The sequence below is a fragment of the Molossus molossus genome, unplaced genomic scaffold (genome assembly GCF_014108415.1).
Source record: "Molossus molossus isolate mMolMol1 unplaced genomic scaffold, mMolMol1.p scaffold_m16_p_6, whole genome shotgun sequence".
NCBI lineage: Eukaryota > Metazoa > Chordata > Mammalia > Chiroptera > Molossidae > Molossus > Molossus molossus.
Window position 1 is genome coordinate 38,858,172 of NW_023425399.1, and position 17,230 is coordinate 38,875,401.

The 17,230-nt window shown below is 37.3% G+C and overlaps 1 protein-coding gene across 1 annotated transcript in view; it reads left to right on the plus strand.

Annotated features, from left to right (window-relative positions):
• MACROD2 (mono-ADP ribosylhydrolase 2) overlaps window positions 1-17,230 on the plus strand; it is a 2,341,201-nt gene that overhangs the window by 1,682,987 nt on the left and 640,984 nt on the right. The window contains exon 8 of the mRNA XM_036245484.1: window positions 11,611-11,684. Within this exon, the coding sequence (XP_036101377.1) occupies window positions 11,611-11,684 (74 nt within the window). The remainder of the gene's footprint in view (window positions 1-11,610; window positions 11,685-17,230) is intronic.

The window sequence follows — 17,230 nt, forward strand, 5'->3', positions numbered from 1 at the left end:
CAAAAGCTATTTTTAAATTTAAAAAATAAATAAATGCATGACCTATACTTCCTCATGCCCACCAGAGTCCCTAACTTTATCCCTTCTACCCGCCACCCCACACAGGACAGGTGTGTGTGTGTGTGTGTGTGTGTGTGTGTGTGTGTGTGTCTTTAGGGCAGATAACTGAGGAATTTTCTGGAAAAGCACAACTCGTCTTGCATTATATTATCTTTCACCTTAGCTTATAAAGTATATTGTTTTATGTCTCTTTGGTCCCCACATGAGAACTTTTGTTCTAAGATGGGAAAATGTAATAGTCATAGTTTAAAAAATCAAGCAGAGTATACTTTTGCATTGATAGTCAACATTGATAACCCCAGTTCAGCTGAGGTTAAAGTTTCAATAAACCCAGTGACACATTCCCCTCATTTAAGGCAGTCAGAGCTTAAAATCAATGCTGAAAATCACATGTTTATTTTTATTGTACTTGATTTTGTGTGTAAGTAGGAAAAAAGAGCAGCCTCGTGCTTTCCTCATGAAAGACTCGACGGGGAGGAGGCCTCCAAAGTGGATGTGAATTTAATGTGCAGAGTTCAAGGGAGTTTCATTTAAAAAACAACAACAACAACAACAAAAACTATTGCTTCTAACTCCTGGATATTTATAGCAATTCAGTGCCAATTTGGGGCTTATAGTTACTCTGAACAGAGCCTGATTATTGTGGCAACAGCTAGCAGAGTACGTAGAGATTTAGGGTCTATTAAATGGCTAGTATTTTTTTTGTTAATTTATTTTTGTTATAGCCATTTTCACCCATTGACACTCTCTTTCTCCTCCCTCCCCGCCTTGTCCCCAGCTTTGTTGTCCATGTTCATTGGTTATGCATACATGCATATAAGTTCTGTGGTTTATATCTTGCTCCCCCACCCCTCTCCTGGGAATTTTCAGTCTGTATCCTACTTCCACGTCTCTGGGACTACCCTGTTCCTCAGACTGTCACATTCATTATATCCCACAAATAAGTGAGATCATATGATATTTGTCTTTCTCTGCTTTGCTTGTTTTGTTTAGGATAATACTTTCCAGGTCTCACCATGTCGTCTCAAAAGATGAGAGATCTTTCTTTCATACAGCTGCATAGTACTCCATTGTGTATATGTACCACAGCTTTTTGATCCATTCGTCTACTGATGGACACTTGGGCTGTTTCCAGATCTTAGCTATTGTAAATAGTGCTGCTATGAACATGAGGGTATATATATTCTTTCTGATTGGTGTTTCGAGTTTCTTAGGGTATATTCCTAGAAGTGGGATCACTAGGTCAAATGGCAGTTCAATTTTTAATTTTTTGAGGTAACACCATATTGTTCTCCATAGTGGCTGCACCAATCTGCATTCCCACCAGCAGTGTACTAGAGTCCCCTTTTCTCCACACCCTTGCAAACACTTGTTGTTTGATGATTTGTTGATGGCGGACATTCCGACAGGTGTGAGGTGACATCTTATTGTTGTTTTAATTTGCATCTCTCTGATGACTAGTGATGTTGAGCATTTCTTCATATGACTCTTGGCCATCTGTATGTCCTTTTGTAGAGGTGTCTCTTTAGCTCCTCTGCCCACTTTTTAATTGGGTTCTTTATCTTTCTTTTGTTGAATTGTATGAGTACTCTATATATTTTGGAAATTAACCCCGTATCTGATGTATCATCGGCAATGATGCTCTCCCATATAGTGGGTTGCCTTTCCATTTTGAGGGTTGTTTCTTTTGCTGTGCAGAAGCTTTTGAGATTGATGTAGTCCCATATGTTCATTTTTTCTTTTGTTTCTGTTATCTCAGATGATGTATCATTGAAAATTCTGCTGCGTATGATGTCTGAAATTTTGTTGCCTACATTTTCCTCTAGGATTTTTATGGATTCATGAGTCACATTTAAGTCTTTTATCCATTTTGAGTTTATTCTTGTGTATGGTGTAAATTGATGGTCTAGTTTCATTTTTTTGCATGTAGCTGTCCAATTTTCCCAACACCATTTATTAAAGAGGCTGTCTTTACTCCACTGTATACTCTTGCCATGTTTGTCAAATATTAATTGAACATAATGCTTTGGTTCAATTTCTGGTTTCTCTGTTCTGTTCCATTGATCTATGTGCCTGTTCTTGTGCCAGTACTAGGCTGTTTTGATTACAGTAGCTTTGTAGTATAACCTCATATCCGGTATTGTGATCCTGCATACTTTGTCCTTCTTTTTCAAGATTGCTGTGGCTATTCTGGGTCTTTTTTGGTTCCATATGAACTTTTGAAGTATTTGTTCTAGTTCTGTGAAATATTTTATTGGTATTTTGATGGGGATTGTATTGAGTCCATAGATTGCTTTGGGTAGTATGGCCATTTTAATGATGTTAATTCTTCCAATCCATAAACAAGATATGTGTTTCCACTTTTCTATATCTTCCTTTATTTCTTTTTTTAATGTTCTTTAGTTTTCTGCATATAGGTCCTTCACTTCTTTGGTTAAATTTATTCCTAGGTATCCTAATTTTTCTGCCACAGTGGTAGATGGGATTGTTTTTTAGTTTCTCTTTCTGTGACTTCATCACTGGTGTATAAGAATGCCATTGATTTCTCGACATTAATTTTGTATCCTGCTACTTTGCCAAATTCATTTATTAAGTCTAGTAGATTTTTTATTTATCCTCACTTGAGAACATTTTTTCCATTTTGTTCAGATAGAGTGGGAGGGAGAGAGAGGAAGAGAGAGAGAGAGAGAGACATCAATGTGAAAGGAACACATCGAGTGGCTGCCTCCTGCATGACCCAACCAGAGCCAGGGACAAACTGCAGCCAAGGTACATGCCCTTAGTGGGAACCGAACCTGGGTCTCTCTGGATCACAGGCTGATGCTCTAACTACTGAAGCAAACCTGCCAGGGCAAGTCTAGTAGATTTTTGATGGAGTCTTTAAAGTTTTCTATCTATAAGATCATGTCATCTGCAAATAATGACAGTTTTACTTCCTCCTTTCCAGTTTTGATCCTTTTTATTTTTTCTTCCTGTCTGATTGCTGTGGCTAAGACTTCCAGCACTATGTTAAACAAGAGTGGTGAAAGTGGGCATCCTTGTCTTGTTCCTGTTCTTAGGGGAAATGCTTTTAGTTTTTGTCCATTGAGCGTGATGTTGGCTGTAGGTCTTTCATATATGGCCTTATTATGTGGAGATAATGATTGCTCTATTCTCAAATTGTGGAGGGTTTTTATCAGAAATGGGTGTTGGATTTTGTCAAATGCTTTTTTAGCATCTATTCATATGATCATATAATTTTTATCTTTCATTTTGTTTGTGTGGTATATCACATTTATTGATTTGTGAATATTGTACCAGCCTTGATTCCCTGGGATGAATCCCTCTTGGTCATGGTGAATAATTTTTTTAATGTATTGCTGGATCCAATTTGCTAGTATTTTGTTAAGGATTTTGGCATCTATATTCATCAGGGATATTTTCCTGTAGTTTTCTTTCTTTGTAGTATCTTTTTCTGGTTTTGGAATTAGAATTATGCTGGCCTCATAAAACAAGTTTGGAAGTTTTTCTTTTTGATTTTTTAGGTATAATTTGAGGAGAATGGGTATTAGTTCTTCTTTGAATGTTAGGTAAAACTCCCCTGTGAAGCTGTCCGGGCCTGGATTTTTATTTACTGGGAGAGTCTTGATTACATCTTCAGTTTCCTTCATTGTTATTGGTCTGTTCAAGTTTTCTATCTCTTCCCATTTCAGTTTTGGGAGACTATGTGTTTCTAGAAATTTTTCCATTTCGCTTAGATTGTCCAGTTTCTTGCCATGTAATTGTTCATAGTATTTGTTAACAATTCTTTGTATTTCTGTGGTGTCAGTTATTACTTCTCTTTCATTTCTGATTTTGTGTATTTGGGTTCTTTCTCTGTTTCTTGGTGAGTTTAGCTAAGGGTCTATCAATCTGTTTATGTTTTCAAAAAAACCAGTTTTTTTTCCATTTATCTTTTGAATTGTTTTTTTCTTGGTCTCCATGTCATTTATTTCTGCTCTGATCTTTATACTATTTCCTTTCTTCTACTTACTCTGGGGTTTTCTTTTTCCATGCTTTTCGGTTCTTTAAGTTGTGAAATTAGGTAGTCAATTAGAATTTTTTCTTGTTTCTTGAGGTAGGCCTGTTGTGCTATGAACTTCCCTCTCAGAACTGCTTTCGCTGCATCCCATAGATTTTGTGTTGTTGTGTGTTCATTTTCATTGGTTTCCAGGAAGTTTTTAATTTCTTCCTTGATCTTCATGGTGACCCATTCATTGCTCAATAACATGCTATTTAGCCTCCATGTTTTCAAAAGTCCTTGCCTGTTCTTGTTGCAATTGATTACTAGTTTCATGCCATTGTGATCTGAGAAGATGCTTGATATGATTACAATCTTCTTGAACTTGTAGAGACTTAGTTTGTGCCGTAACATGTGGTTAATCTTTGGGAATGTCCCATGTGCACTTGAGAAGAATGTGAATTTTGCAGTTTTGGGTGTAATTCTCTGTAGATATCTATTAAATCTATTTGGTCTAGTGCTTCATTTAGAATCTCCTTTTCCTTGTTAATTTTTTTGTCTAAATGACCTATCCAGTGATTTCAGGGGGATGTTGAAGCCCCCTGCTACAATTGTATTGGTGTCGATTTCTCCTTTGAAGTCCTCCAGAAGATAGCCTTGCTGGATAGAGTAGTCTTGGATTCAGATCCTTGTTTTTTATGACCTTGATCACCTCATACCATTCCCTTCTGGCCTGTAGTGTTTCTGTTGAGGAGTCAGCTGAGAGCCTTATAGGGGTTCCTTTGTAGGTAATCTGTTGCTTATTTCTTGCTGCTTTTAAGATTCTCTCTTTGTCTTTAATTTTTGGCACTTTAATTATTATGTGTCTTGGTGTTGGCCTGTTTGGGTTCTTCTTACTTGAGGCTCTATGTGCTTCTTGAACTTGAATGCCTTCTTCATTCACCAAGTTAGGAAAGTTTTCTGTCACTATTTCTTTAAATATATTCTCTAACCCTTGCTCATTTTCTTCTTCTTCAAGGATTCCTATGATGCAAATGTTTTCCATTTGTCCCACAGTTGTCATAAGGTGTATTCTTGTTTTTTAATTGTTTTTTTTTTTCCTTTAGGTTGTCTGTTTGTTGATTTTTTTCTACCCTGTCTTCTAATTCACTAATCCGGTCCTCAGCGTCCTCTACTCTGCTGGTTAGCCTTCCAATGTGCTCTTTATTTCTGCTAATTCATTCTTTATTTCCACTTGGTTGGTTTTCTTTGTTTCTATATCTCTACTTATGGTGTTGATGTCCTTACTCATGCTGATGAGCTTCCTCAAGATCATGTCTCTGAACTTTACCTCTAATAAATTGCTTAACTGCACTTCATTTATCTCATCTTTGGTAGAGTTCTCTTGTTTTTTTTTAATTTGAGATTTGTTTCTTTGTTTCACCATTTTGGCTATCTCAGTGGGTTTTGGAGCCTGCCAAATTTTCCCTGTGGGTGTTGGTGTTCTGCTATTTGTGGCTCCCTCTACTGTGTTTGGATGAGCATGGGAGAGTCCATGTTAAACACCACTGTCAAGTCTTACTTTTCTGGATAGATTTGCAAGCCCAGGAAAGATTCAGTTATCCTCTAGCTTTTTGGAGGCTTGTAGTCTCAGTTACTGAGGGCCTGGGATATAGCCCTCGGGTGTTCAGCATAAGAGAATTTCTAGAGGGTGGGGCAGATGTTGTTTGTTAATGAGCTTCAATTTGCATTTCTTCAGCTCACCTGGGTGTGGTTGAATCTCCGAGGGAGGGGCTGCTCTTTCTCCCCACAGCTCCAGGAAGGAGCAAGCTGTTTATTGTCCTTTGTGGCCTCAACTCAGCAAAGACTCTGAGTGCCCTCCAAATCCCAGGTGTCCCCACAAAGTTCCGGTCCAGTCCACCCTTTCTCTGCAGTAGCTCAAGGTGAGTGGCTGTAACCAATCTAGTGTTCTGTCCTGGCCCTCTGCGCTGTGGAGCAGGCTTGGGATTTTAACCCTGAGTGTGCTGCCCACAGCTAAGGCTGCTGCTGTTCGTAGGCTCCCAGCCTGCCACCCTCTCACGCCTCCGCAGATCTTACCAGTGTCCCTGGTTATATGGTCCTCTCCCGCTGCTTTTTAGTTGCTTTTTTTCTGATAATTTGTCTTTATTTTAGTTATAATTTCCATTTGGTCCTGGGAGATCATCTGTGTAGCTTCCATTCACTCTGCCACCATTTTTTTCTTTTCGAATTGGCAATCTTTAAAACTCTCAAATAGACATCCAAGAGCAAATCATTTAATTGCTCAATGAACATTCATCTTTCTTACTGGGACTCACAAATTTTCCTCTCCTTTCTTCTATCATATAGTATACAGGCGCCTTCCACTGGGTTCCCATCCTCCTCAATTTACTGTGCAGTTACCATGACCAATCCCCCTCATTTTGTCAGCAGGTGTTCTCTCTGACAATATAACAGAGGAAGAAGAAAATCTTTTCTTAACAATAATATGCATGTGCTGTGAGAGAGATGAAGCCAAATGGCTAGTATTTTATCACAGCTTTGGGGTAAGTGCTCTGATTGGTGGGGTGGGAATATGGACTAAACACCATTTGCAGTGAAAACCACTACAAAAGAAATTGTGCACCTTAAAATAAACTGATTAAGTGCATAAAGAATCCTTTCTACATTTGTGAGCTTTGCCTTGACATTAATCTCTAGATTGCTTTTTTCTTACAACTGCTAGAAAGGCATCTATACTTAAAGCAGAGGTAACTTCTGGTAACTGGGCTGGAGGGAAGTATTGGAAGTAAAAGCAAGAGAGAGAGAGAGGCCCTAGGTAGACTGTAAATGGTATGAGGTTAACATTTTAAAGCATGGCTTAATTTACCTGGTATTCTGTTCAATATGACTATTTTGTGGTAAGAATGTCTTTGAAATAATTGATTTAAGTCATTACCATATGCCTCTCTATCATATGGTAATCTATAACTATAAGCAGACCCTCATTTTAAGTTTAAAACAAAAGTTGACCCCTCACTTCTACCTCTAAAAAAGGCAGTTTTACTGATAGAGTTAATTATATCTGTCTTTATTTTAGTAGAATAGGCTAAATTTTTAGTAGAGCACATTTGAGTTCTTTGTCAGGAGAACAAAATTAGTTTCTACATGGAAGCCTAGGAACTAAGTGAAAGATATTGGGGGATTATCCACAACAGCAAACAACAACAACAAAAAAGAAAGCTAGAGAGGAATATTGTTTGTGGCAAGGTCAAAACCAGATTTACTCTTCATTTTATTGAAAACATTCTGGTTTTCAATGATTTCAACAGACAAATAGTTCAGGGCTGGGTAGAGCCTTCAGTGAATCTAGTGCTATCTCTTTCTGCAATTTGATTGAAAAGGAAATATCTGCTTACTAACTGAGTGCAAGAAAAATGTCTAATAAATTATTTGATGTACCATGAATGAAAACCATTGCAAACTCCACTTGCTACTTCAGTTTTCCCTCTTTTGTTTAAATTGTTTTTATGTTCTGTTGACAAAATTTATTTTCCCTGGTTAAGTATTCATAAAGTGTAGGGAGAAAACAGGCAAGTTATAAAATGCATCAGAGCTTTCAGCTATAAAAATATTGATTAGCCTAAACCTATGTGTAATGACTTTAAATGTGGTCAAGAAAATAAAATCAGCAAGTACCTCTTGACATGTTAACTAACTAAATAGATAGATAAATACATATTTTAAACTTTTATATACTTTTGGTGGGAGTGTAAATCGTGCAGCTCCTTTGGAAAACCTTGGCAGAATCTACCAGCGTTCAACTCAACATCTGCACAACCAGTGGACCAGTAGCTCCAACTCCTGGTTGCAATCTTAACAGAAACAAATGCTTATGTCTATCAAATGTCATGCATGAGAGTGTTCATAGCAGCTTCAGTGATCACAGCTTCAAATGGGAGCCGACCCAATTGTCCATCAATACTAAAATGGATACACTGTGGTACATGCATATGATGGAATGCATCACTACAATGAAAATGAATGAGTTTTTGTTGTATGTAACAACACAGATTCATCAGGCAGGCATAATGTTGAACAAAATATAGACAAAATATGTATTATATCTCTCTGTATAAGAAGTGTAAAAAAGACAAAACTAACCTGTGACAATAGAGGAGACAATAGCATTTCCTTCAGGGTGTAGATATTGACTCCAGACAAGGCAGCTCTCTGAGATTGTTGAAAATGTTTTATATCTTGATTTTGGTAATGGTTACATGTAAGTATGCATATAAATATGTATATGTCTGTGTGTGTGTATATGTGCGCTAAGTTTAGCAAGCAATTTCAATACAAAAGTAAATAAAAATTATTTATGTATTGTATAAGTCAACTTTGATATTTACAACAAAAGTTAATTTTAATAATCTAATGAATAAGGAACTAAGCTTTGGAATGCCAGGAGAAGCACAGATTCTATACACATTTGGACACACACACACACAACTCCCTGTATTCCTGGCCCCAAATTATTAATGATTTGTTCAGCCTCATAGGTCCTCATACTTGCGAGAGATTTTCTACGCAATCTAATTTAATAGCACATCTGAATCTTGTCTGCTGCCTTCCCTCTGGGTGGCCATTCGGCTTTTGTGAGCAAAAGTCCCTTGATGAGCAGAAGACAGTTGTGACCTCCTGAGGCAGGACTAACTGTCATCAGGAGCCCATTCCTTGGCAAAATCTGTTCTTGTCTATTCATTGGTTTTACTTGTAACACATGGTGTTTTGGAGTTAATCAGACAAAGGACTGTGCTATTGCTGTTTACTCTGCACATCTTACCTTATCTTGTCTATATGGCATATTGTTCAGAGATAATTGTCTTGATATTTTTCTCCCCTTTTAATTAATTACAACATATCTTCTGAGAAGAAACTATGTTTTATCTTATGCATCTTTTCAATAGTGTTTCTTAGGGATGAAATAAGATAATGTGGATATGTCATTCTGCTTGGACATCTTCTCAGAATCCCTTCACTCTCCCTATACTCCAGGGCTAAACAACCTTGTTCCAGCACAGCCTTTCCTGGTATCAATACAAAGATTTACAAGTCCACAATCCATTCACTCATTCAATACATATTTATCTATCATCTTCTTTGTGCCAGCAATGTTTTAAGATACAGTGACAAACAAAATTAAGTGTGGTATCTGCCTCCTCAGGGCTTTCACTCTATTAATATTATTAATTAAATATTTACATAGATAAGTGTAAAATTGCAAGTAGAATGAGTTCTGTGAGAGAAAGATACATGGTGTTAAAAAAGCACAAAATAGGGAGTAATCAGTGTCAGAGAAGCCTTCTCTGGAGAAGGACTGAACAGAGAACAAATGAAAGTTAAAATGAGCCCTGGCCGGTTTGGCTCAGCGGTTAGAGCGTCGGCCTGCGGTCCCGAGAGACCCGGGTTCGGTTCCCGCTAAGGGCATGTACCTCGGTTGCAGTTTGTCCCCAGCTCTGGTCAGTCGTGTGGGTGGCAGCCACTCGATGTGTCCCTTCACGTCGATGTTTCTCTCTCTCTGTTTCTCTCTCCCCCTCCTACTCTACCTGAACAGAAAATGGAAAAATGTCCTCGGGTGAGGATAAAAAAAAAAAAAAAGAAAGTTAAAATGAGTTAGGAAAAGAGAACAGGATTGTCATTTCAGGAAGAAGAAACAACATGAGCAAAGCCTTTGGGCAAGAAGGCAAAAGGAAACATGCCACTTTCAAAGTACAGAAAGAAAGTCCGTTGTGATCTGGGGAGGAGGTGGAGTGAAAGTTGAGGTTGTGTGGGTTATGTCTAGGATGCTGAAATCACCCAAGGATCATGACAAACCTTGAGGTGGAGAAAACCATAACTCAGTGCCAGAGCCTTTGATGAATGTGAGGAATGATCAGGAAGTCACAGGTGAGAACTGACCATTGTTGCTATGGTTCTGTAAGATCTTGTATAATTTCTCTGTGGGGAATTATGTCTTTTAAAAGTTAATGCTAATGGCCATTGAAACTGAGCATGATTACAGTATTTATTAGCTTTATAGAGCCCTATAGTTTTATGATTTAAGTACCTCTTAAACATATTAAAAAGATAGAGAATACTTTTCAGAGGAAGAGAATAAAGAAAGAAAACTAAGGTATAAGTCTGAAGAGGTACCTCAGGATGTATAATGCCAAGCCAAGAGAAAGTTCACTCTGTAGGAACTGGAGAGTCATCAAGGCCTGACATTGTTTGGTATAAGCTTGTGGTTACTATAGGAAGAATCATTTGCTATGGGTGTGCTAGGTAGATTGGAGAAGGAGAGAAGACCAAAGGAGCACAATTATGACTTGAATACAATTGTCAGAATGAGGCAGATTAGATCTTGAATGAGATCAATTAGAAAAGAAGGTAAGGAAGGGATGGTGTAAAATATTTCAGAGGACAGTGCTTTGAGGACTCAGTTACCAACAGGAAGGACAGTCATATGCTGTAGTGACTAGTAGATAAATAAAGCCATAGGCTGAAACTGGAAAGTCAGGAAGTGGTTCATTTTGCAGAAGAATACACATTACATTTCTGGTTCTGGAGCACATGTAGGGGAGGTATCCAGGTGATTACAAATTTAGGTGTTAAACTCAGGGGAATGTGAATTGAAAAATCCTCCTGTGCTTAACCATTAACCACAAATGCCCATCCTGGCCCCTTCTGTGTCTTTGCAGCCCACAAGTACTCCTCCTGCTTTCTCTCCCCTTCACTGTTCCTCATCGTTTCCATGAATTCCTTTCTGCTCGTAAGCTTACATCTTTGTATTTTAATTTTTAAAAATATTATTGACTTAAGAGAGAGACAGAGAAACATTGAATTGTTGTTCCACTTATGCATTCATTGCTTGATTCTTGTATATGCCCTAACTAGGGGTTAAACCTGTAACCTTGCCATATTGGGATGATGCTCCAACCAACTGAGCTAACTATCTGGCCAGGGCTCCATGAGCTTACTCCTGAGGACAACATCTCCTCTGCTCTCCACATTATAATTGCCTTCCCTAAACACTTTACTGTTTCCTCCCTTTTCTTTCTTAGTTCTCATCATCTGTGTCCCCATCTCCCTATTACACTCGGCATACTTTGTTGCTGTTAACTCTTATCAATTTCTTTCTCCAGACTTTGGGCTTTAGAAGACAGGAACACTTTTTTAAAAAGTGCCTATGTATCTACACTGGCTCAATAATTTGTTTAACAAATTAGCTAATTGATTGATTAATTAACAGGTTTTTATAATTTGAAGGTTTTTACATTTTGAAGCCTCCATTTAAGGAAAATGAACGGGATGGAAGAATTTAAAACAAATCCACAGTCCCAGGGTCATAGATGGATTTACAAAGTTTTAAGAACTTACATACAGTTTGCAGGGTCACAAGTTTTGCATCTGTGTGTACCTTAGTAAGGCCTGCCTTCCTCAGTACTAATTAGTTGAATTGAATACTGATTAAATGAGAAAAATCCAATATCATACTATGATTGACTACTTTATTGCCTTCATCTTTGCATTATTTTTTTATTCTTCTCTCCACTTAGGTTTTCCAAATGAGCCTGCTGCAGTGATTGCCCTCAGCACCATTAAGGAATGGCTGGCCAAGAACCACCATGAGGTAGGGAGAACTGCACAATCACCAAACATTCAAGATGGTGTCATTTTAACCTCAATTTAAGAAAAGCAGAGAAATGTATTTTGTAAATATCAAGCAGACCTAGTCATTGAGCCAAAGCTAGCTGACCATACTTCATTCTGGTTACATGGGTGATTGACTGTATTCTTGTGAAGAGTTTACTGAATGGATTGTATTGATTGGTTTTGGTGGTGAATATGGGCAAAGTAATTGGATTCATTTAGCAATGATCTCATTTTTACATCTTTAAATAGTACTGTGGAGAGTTAGATGCCAGAGGTTTGGTAACTAGCATTATAGAAAATAGGTTTCACACAATACACAATCGTGTGCATTTTCTTCTTATTTTGTTTTTCTTCCTCGATATTCATGGGAGTGCTATAAAAATTTTGTTCCATTTATGATGGACCATGAATTTAGCTTTTTCCTTGGGTAAGGGATAAATTATTTGGAAATGTTTGGGTTTAGAAATAGACTATGGGAGTTTCCTAATGAGAGAGAGCTCTTGGTGCCTTTGTGTGTTTAAAGAAACAACAGTGTTATTTTCTGCTAATTATGGTAATTTCAATATTTCTTAAATGGATATAGATATTGCTATCTCAAATAGATGTGAAGACCAAATAGCAAACATCTGTATTTTGCTGCTTGCTCTTTCTTCTCCTCCTACTTTGAAAGGTATACATACGACAACTCTAATTTAGAGGATAATTTTAATAACTTCAAAGAAGCAGAATAAAAAATCTGAAATAGCCAGTTAGCAAAACATATCTTTGACAAATATTATTTTCATGACAATCATATGAAAAATTTAGAATAGGTATTGTTTTCCATATCTTCATCTAGATTCAAAAAGTTAAATGACGTGCTTAAACCCTCAGAGTCACAGAGACAGGAGCCTGAGTCAACCCGACTCCCACATTCATTCTTCCTTGGAATGTTCCTGAGGCAAGGGGATGACTTTTAACCCCTTTAAAAGCTGGCGTCTTTAATAATATCTCTTGGCCATAGTAAAGGCTCTTCACCTGGATCATCTGCTTTGCCATAGTATAGAGGGTTTCATGAGTAAAAATTGATTAATGAACTAGTGTATTGGTGCAAATCTATTATTTCCACTAAACTAATAGGATATTCCCACCAAAGGAAATTCACATGTATCAACTTTGGCATGTGATGGAAGTACTCATAACCACACAAAACATCGAGGAGTTGACAATAAAGAGCAAATATGTTGGTCCCATTTATAGCTCATTGATAAGTTCTACTGATGGATTCCTTCTAGTTAACTATTCAGAAAGTTATTTCCTACAGACATTCGTTAGCTCAGCATTTCATACTTCATGATTTTGCTGTAATTTCCATACTAGTCTACTTTGTCTTTGAGTCAGTTCTTTCATTTTCATATCCTTTTCTTGCTTATTTCTTGGGTTTGTAGAATATGTAGATGATTTGAGTTTTAAAAGACACAGTTATTGCCATTATAACTTTAAACATATGCCATGCTAATTCTCTTTTTAAAGGCTTTTTTTATTTTAATATGGATTGGCTAATTTCAACAAGTTAACTTAAACAAGTCAGGTTGGTAAGACATAGATAAAAGCTATTAAAATTGATTAGCAATGTTTCGATTTATTTTTTGCTCTGTTAAAGAGCAAACAAACTAGGTTAAAGATTTATGAAAGAGTATTACTTTTTATTCAGTTGTCTCTTCATTGCAGTATTGTTTTTCCAGCCTGATTGTTTAAGCTATTTATTTATTTGCTCATTTGATAAATACTTATTAAATTGCACTAAGCAGAAGAAACTTTTCTAGATACTAAGTACAGAACATGGGGAAAAAAAACCACACTTTTTTCCTCATGATGTTCAAAGTCTAAGAAAAGAGAAATATAAATAACAAATGAAGAAATAAGATAATTCAAAGACAACTTTACAAAGTAAAACAGGTAATTGGATAGTTAGTTAATGGGGGATGTAATTTTAGATAATGTAGAAACTACTCTGAGGACGTAATCTTGAAACAAGATTTGTATGATGTGAAGGAGCAAGCCAAGCCTCACTGAGATCTTGAGATAGAATATTTCTCTTGGGGAACAGCAAGAGAAACCCCTTGAGAATAGAATGAGTTCTACTGTTTGCAAGCAATAGTAAGAAAGATGGTGTGGTTGAAGCAGAGAGAGAAAAGAATGACAGAAGACAAATTTGGACAAATAGCTGAGGGTCAGATCATAGAGCATGAGGTTCATGGGAAGAATTTTATTTTTATTCTAAGTCTAAATGGAATTTGTTGAGGATTTGGGCAAGGAATGGCATAATTGGATTCACCTTAAAATGACAAAAAGTCTGGCTGCTGCTTGGAGAACGAATGAATTTCAGAGATACCAGAGTTGATAAGGGAAGACCGATTAAGAAGCTTCTGTAGTAAATCCAAGCAAGAGATGAGGGTTCTTTAGAATGTGGTGACGGTGGAAGAGGAGGTGACAGCATTAGGTTTGAAATGTATTTTGACAACAGAGCCAACATGATTTGGGGGTTGTTTTAAGGTAGGCTAGCTTATACTGCAGTTACAACCAACCCCCAAACCTCAGTGCTATAGAACAGCAAAGGTTTAATTTTTGCTCTCACTATTTGTATTCAGCAGAAGGCTCTGGCTTAGGTAAACATTTCCTCAGGTGAGGATTAAAAAAGAAATGACCACAAGGGTTTTGGCCTGAGCACTTGGGTAAATTTTGGTGTGTTTACTGAGAAACTTGGTAGAATAACATGTTTATATATATTTATCTATTTTTTTAATTAATAAAATAATAATTATGTTGCAGTTAAGTCTAAGATGATTTGTTATAGAATGAAGATTTCTAATATAATGTTGGCTATTTGAACCTGAAGATCAGGAAATAAGTCAGAACCAAAGACACAATAAAATTGATCAAATTATCATAACTTTAACTTGGATTTGGGTCTTAGTTTGAGATTAATAACAAGAAATAGAAATGTATTCAAGATAACTTATATAAAGAAAGATATAGTACATAAATAAACTATATAAAAAGTCTTGAAGGTCAAGGGCTAGAACTAGAGCAAGGTCTCATGAGTGACTGGATAGTTCATTTTCTTTCTTTTCTCAACTTCTCTCTCACATCTTCTTTTTATTATTATTATTATTATTATTATTATTATTATTATTATTTTCACATTTTCTTTCCTACTCATTCACCTGCTTCACATGTGCCTACCCATTCATGGATTGGTCAGCCCTTCTTGAAGCAAGGCTGGAGTTGAGCTTGTTAGGCAAAGTTGCTTCTTCTGGAATTTTAAGCTAATCAGGCCCTCTGAAATTTTCTTTAGAAAATATGGGAAATCCATGTAATAAGACTCTCCTATCAGCCACAATATTCTCCTCAGTCAGATATGTGTGTGATTTAACTTTACACCTCTTCATGATTTTTTAACATAAATAGTAGTGATGTTATGGAATCAGTGAGACTTCACATTTCACAGTTTACTTATTATCTGATTTTTAAACCCTCAAGAAAGGATACTTCTTTTCTTTATCAAAAGAATAGTTGATTTAAGTCTATTTAAAGCACACCAATCACCCCCAGCTCGTATGGCTAGATATTTTCATATCCAGATGCCTGACCAGAGCACTTGGGCCAGAGAAATCATATTTCTGTCACCTACCACCCACTTTTCCCTTTTCCCAGACTCTGAACTGTGAGGGGGCTGTTGTCACCACACATTTAAGAGTGTACAGGGACTTGAGGGAGCCAGCTGAACAAATAGTACTGTTGGCTCTGATTGCAGTGACCACAGCCGGAGAGATAGAACAGCCCTTTAATGACAAGAGGAAGGAGAATCCTCAAGGCAGTATATTTGGGGCACAAAGATGACTTTTCAGAACTAAAAGCTATAATGACTTGTGATTGAAAAATTGAAAAGCAAAAGAGGGTATTTACTACTGAGGACTGAATTATTGCTCCGAGAAGACCAGAGAGATGAATTATCTTACAACACAGAATAGAAATACAAAGAAATGAAAATTATGGCTGAAAAGATTAGATATGTGGCTGAAAGACCCAGGGACCAAATATGAGGTAGGCAAGGAATGAAGGTTAGCCACTGACATTTTCAGCTAAATTAAGAATTAAGAACTTCTGAGTTTAGAAAATCAAGAGAAAAGAATATCAGTTTGCTATAAAAAATTGACAACATGTGGCATGATAACCTTTCTATAAGTGCCCATTTTTCTTAAGTAGAAACTTTATTACAAAGATAAGTGAGCAAAATAAGGGGCCTTGATGGAAATGAATGACGGAAATGTGGCCTAGACTCCTAACTTGTGGTGGCTGCTCTGTGCTGTCCTCTGCAGTTTCATGTATTTCTCATTTTTCATGCAATCTAAAAATATCATGTTTTGTGAAATAGTGGTTCCCCTGTTCCAAAGCTCTGAGCCACCCCTTTCATATCTGGATGTTAGCCTAAGAAATGTTTTTATAGTGCCTGTTTTATTGTTCTCTACTCTAAGGGACCCATGGCATCTAGCTATTGGTCTCTGGGGCAATGTACACAGTATTTGTAATGTTCTCCATAGAAAGTGGAAGAAGAAAGGGATGTCTTTTACCTCTAAAAGCAATAGCCTGGTATTGTAAGATATTTCCCTGTTACAGAGGTCGTGTTTTGCGATTTTAAACACTATAAAGAAGCAAGCTTCCTGCAGCACATGGCACTTGTTTAAGTCTTCTGGGAACTCATCTTAGGGTAAGATACCTCCGATGAAGATTCTGAGCTGGAAGATTGGTGCTTCCTGATATGAAATCCCTAAATTATTAATTGGGCCTCAGTTGTAGTGTGACAAAAACTTGACCTCCCCCTGGCCAGTTGCTCATTGGTTAGAGCATCAGCCTGTGGACCAATGAGTTCTAAGTTTAATTTCTTTCAAGGGTATGTAATTGGGTTGTTGTTTTTCCCCGCCCCTGGTTGGGGTCGTGCAGGAGGTAACCTGTCGATGTGTCCCTCTCATGTCGGTTTCTCTCTCTCCCTTTCTCTACCTCTCTCTCTACCTGAAGATAAATAGAAAAATATCCACAGGTGAGGATTAAAAAAAAACTTGACCTCCCCCTCTTCCCCTCCTCAATTACAAAGCAGTGGATAGCTGGGCAGAAGCACAGCATTCTTTGAGCATCTAATTAATGTTGTGGCTGTGTGTAGCCATCCAGAGAGGAGGTTGTGGTTCACGTGAGACCAGGCCCCAGCTGCATCTCTGCAGATCTTTGAGGATGGCATGTCCCAGAAATCTCTCCCATTTAGTAAGTCTGTGGGAATTTCCTAAATTCCTCCCTCATGCCAGCAGTGTCCTCTGCCACGAGCAGACCTCCTTGTTCCAAGGTGGGAAAAATTTAATGGAAGAGCCTTTCACTCATTTTTGAAGTTCCTTGGTGGACAACTGGCTTGATTTAGATATCATTGGCTGGGAGGAACCCAGCTCTGCATTTCTGAAACCAAAATCAGTGTTCTTCTATGTAGAAAAAAGA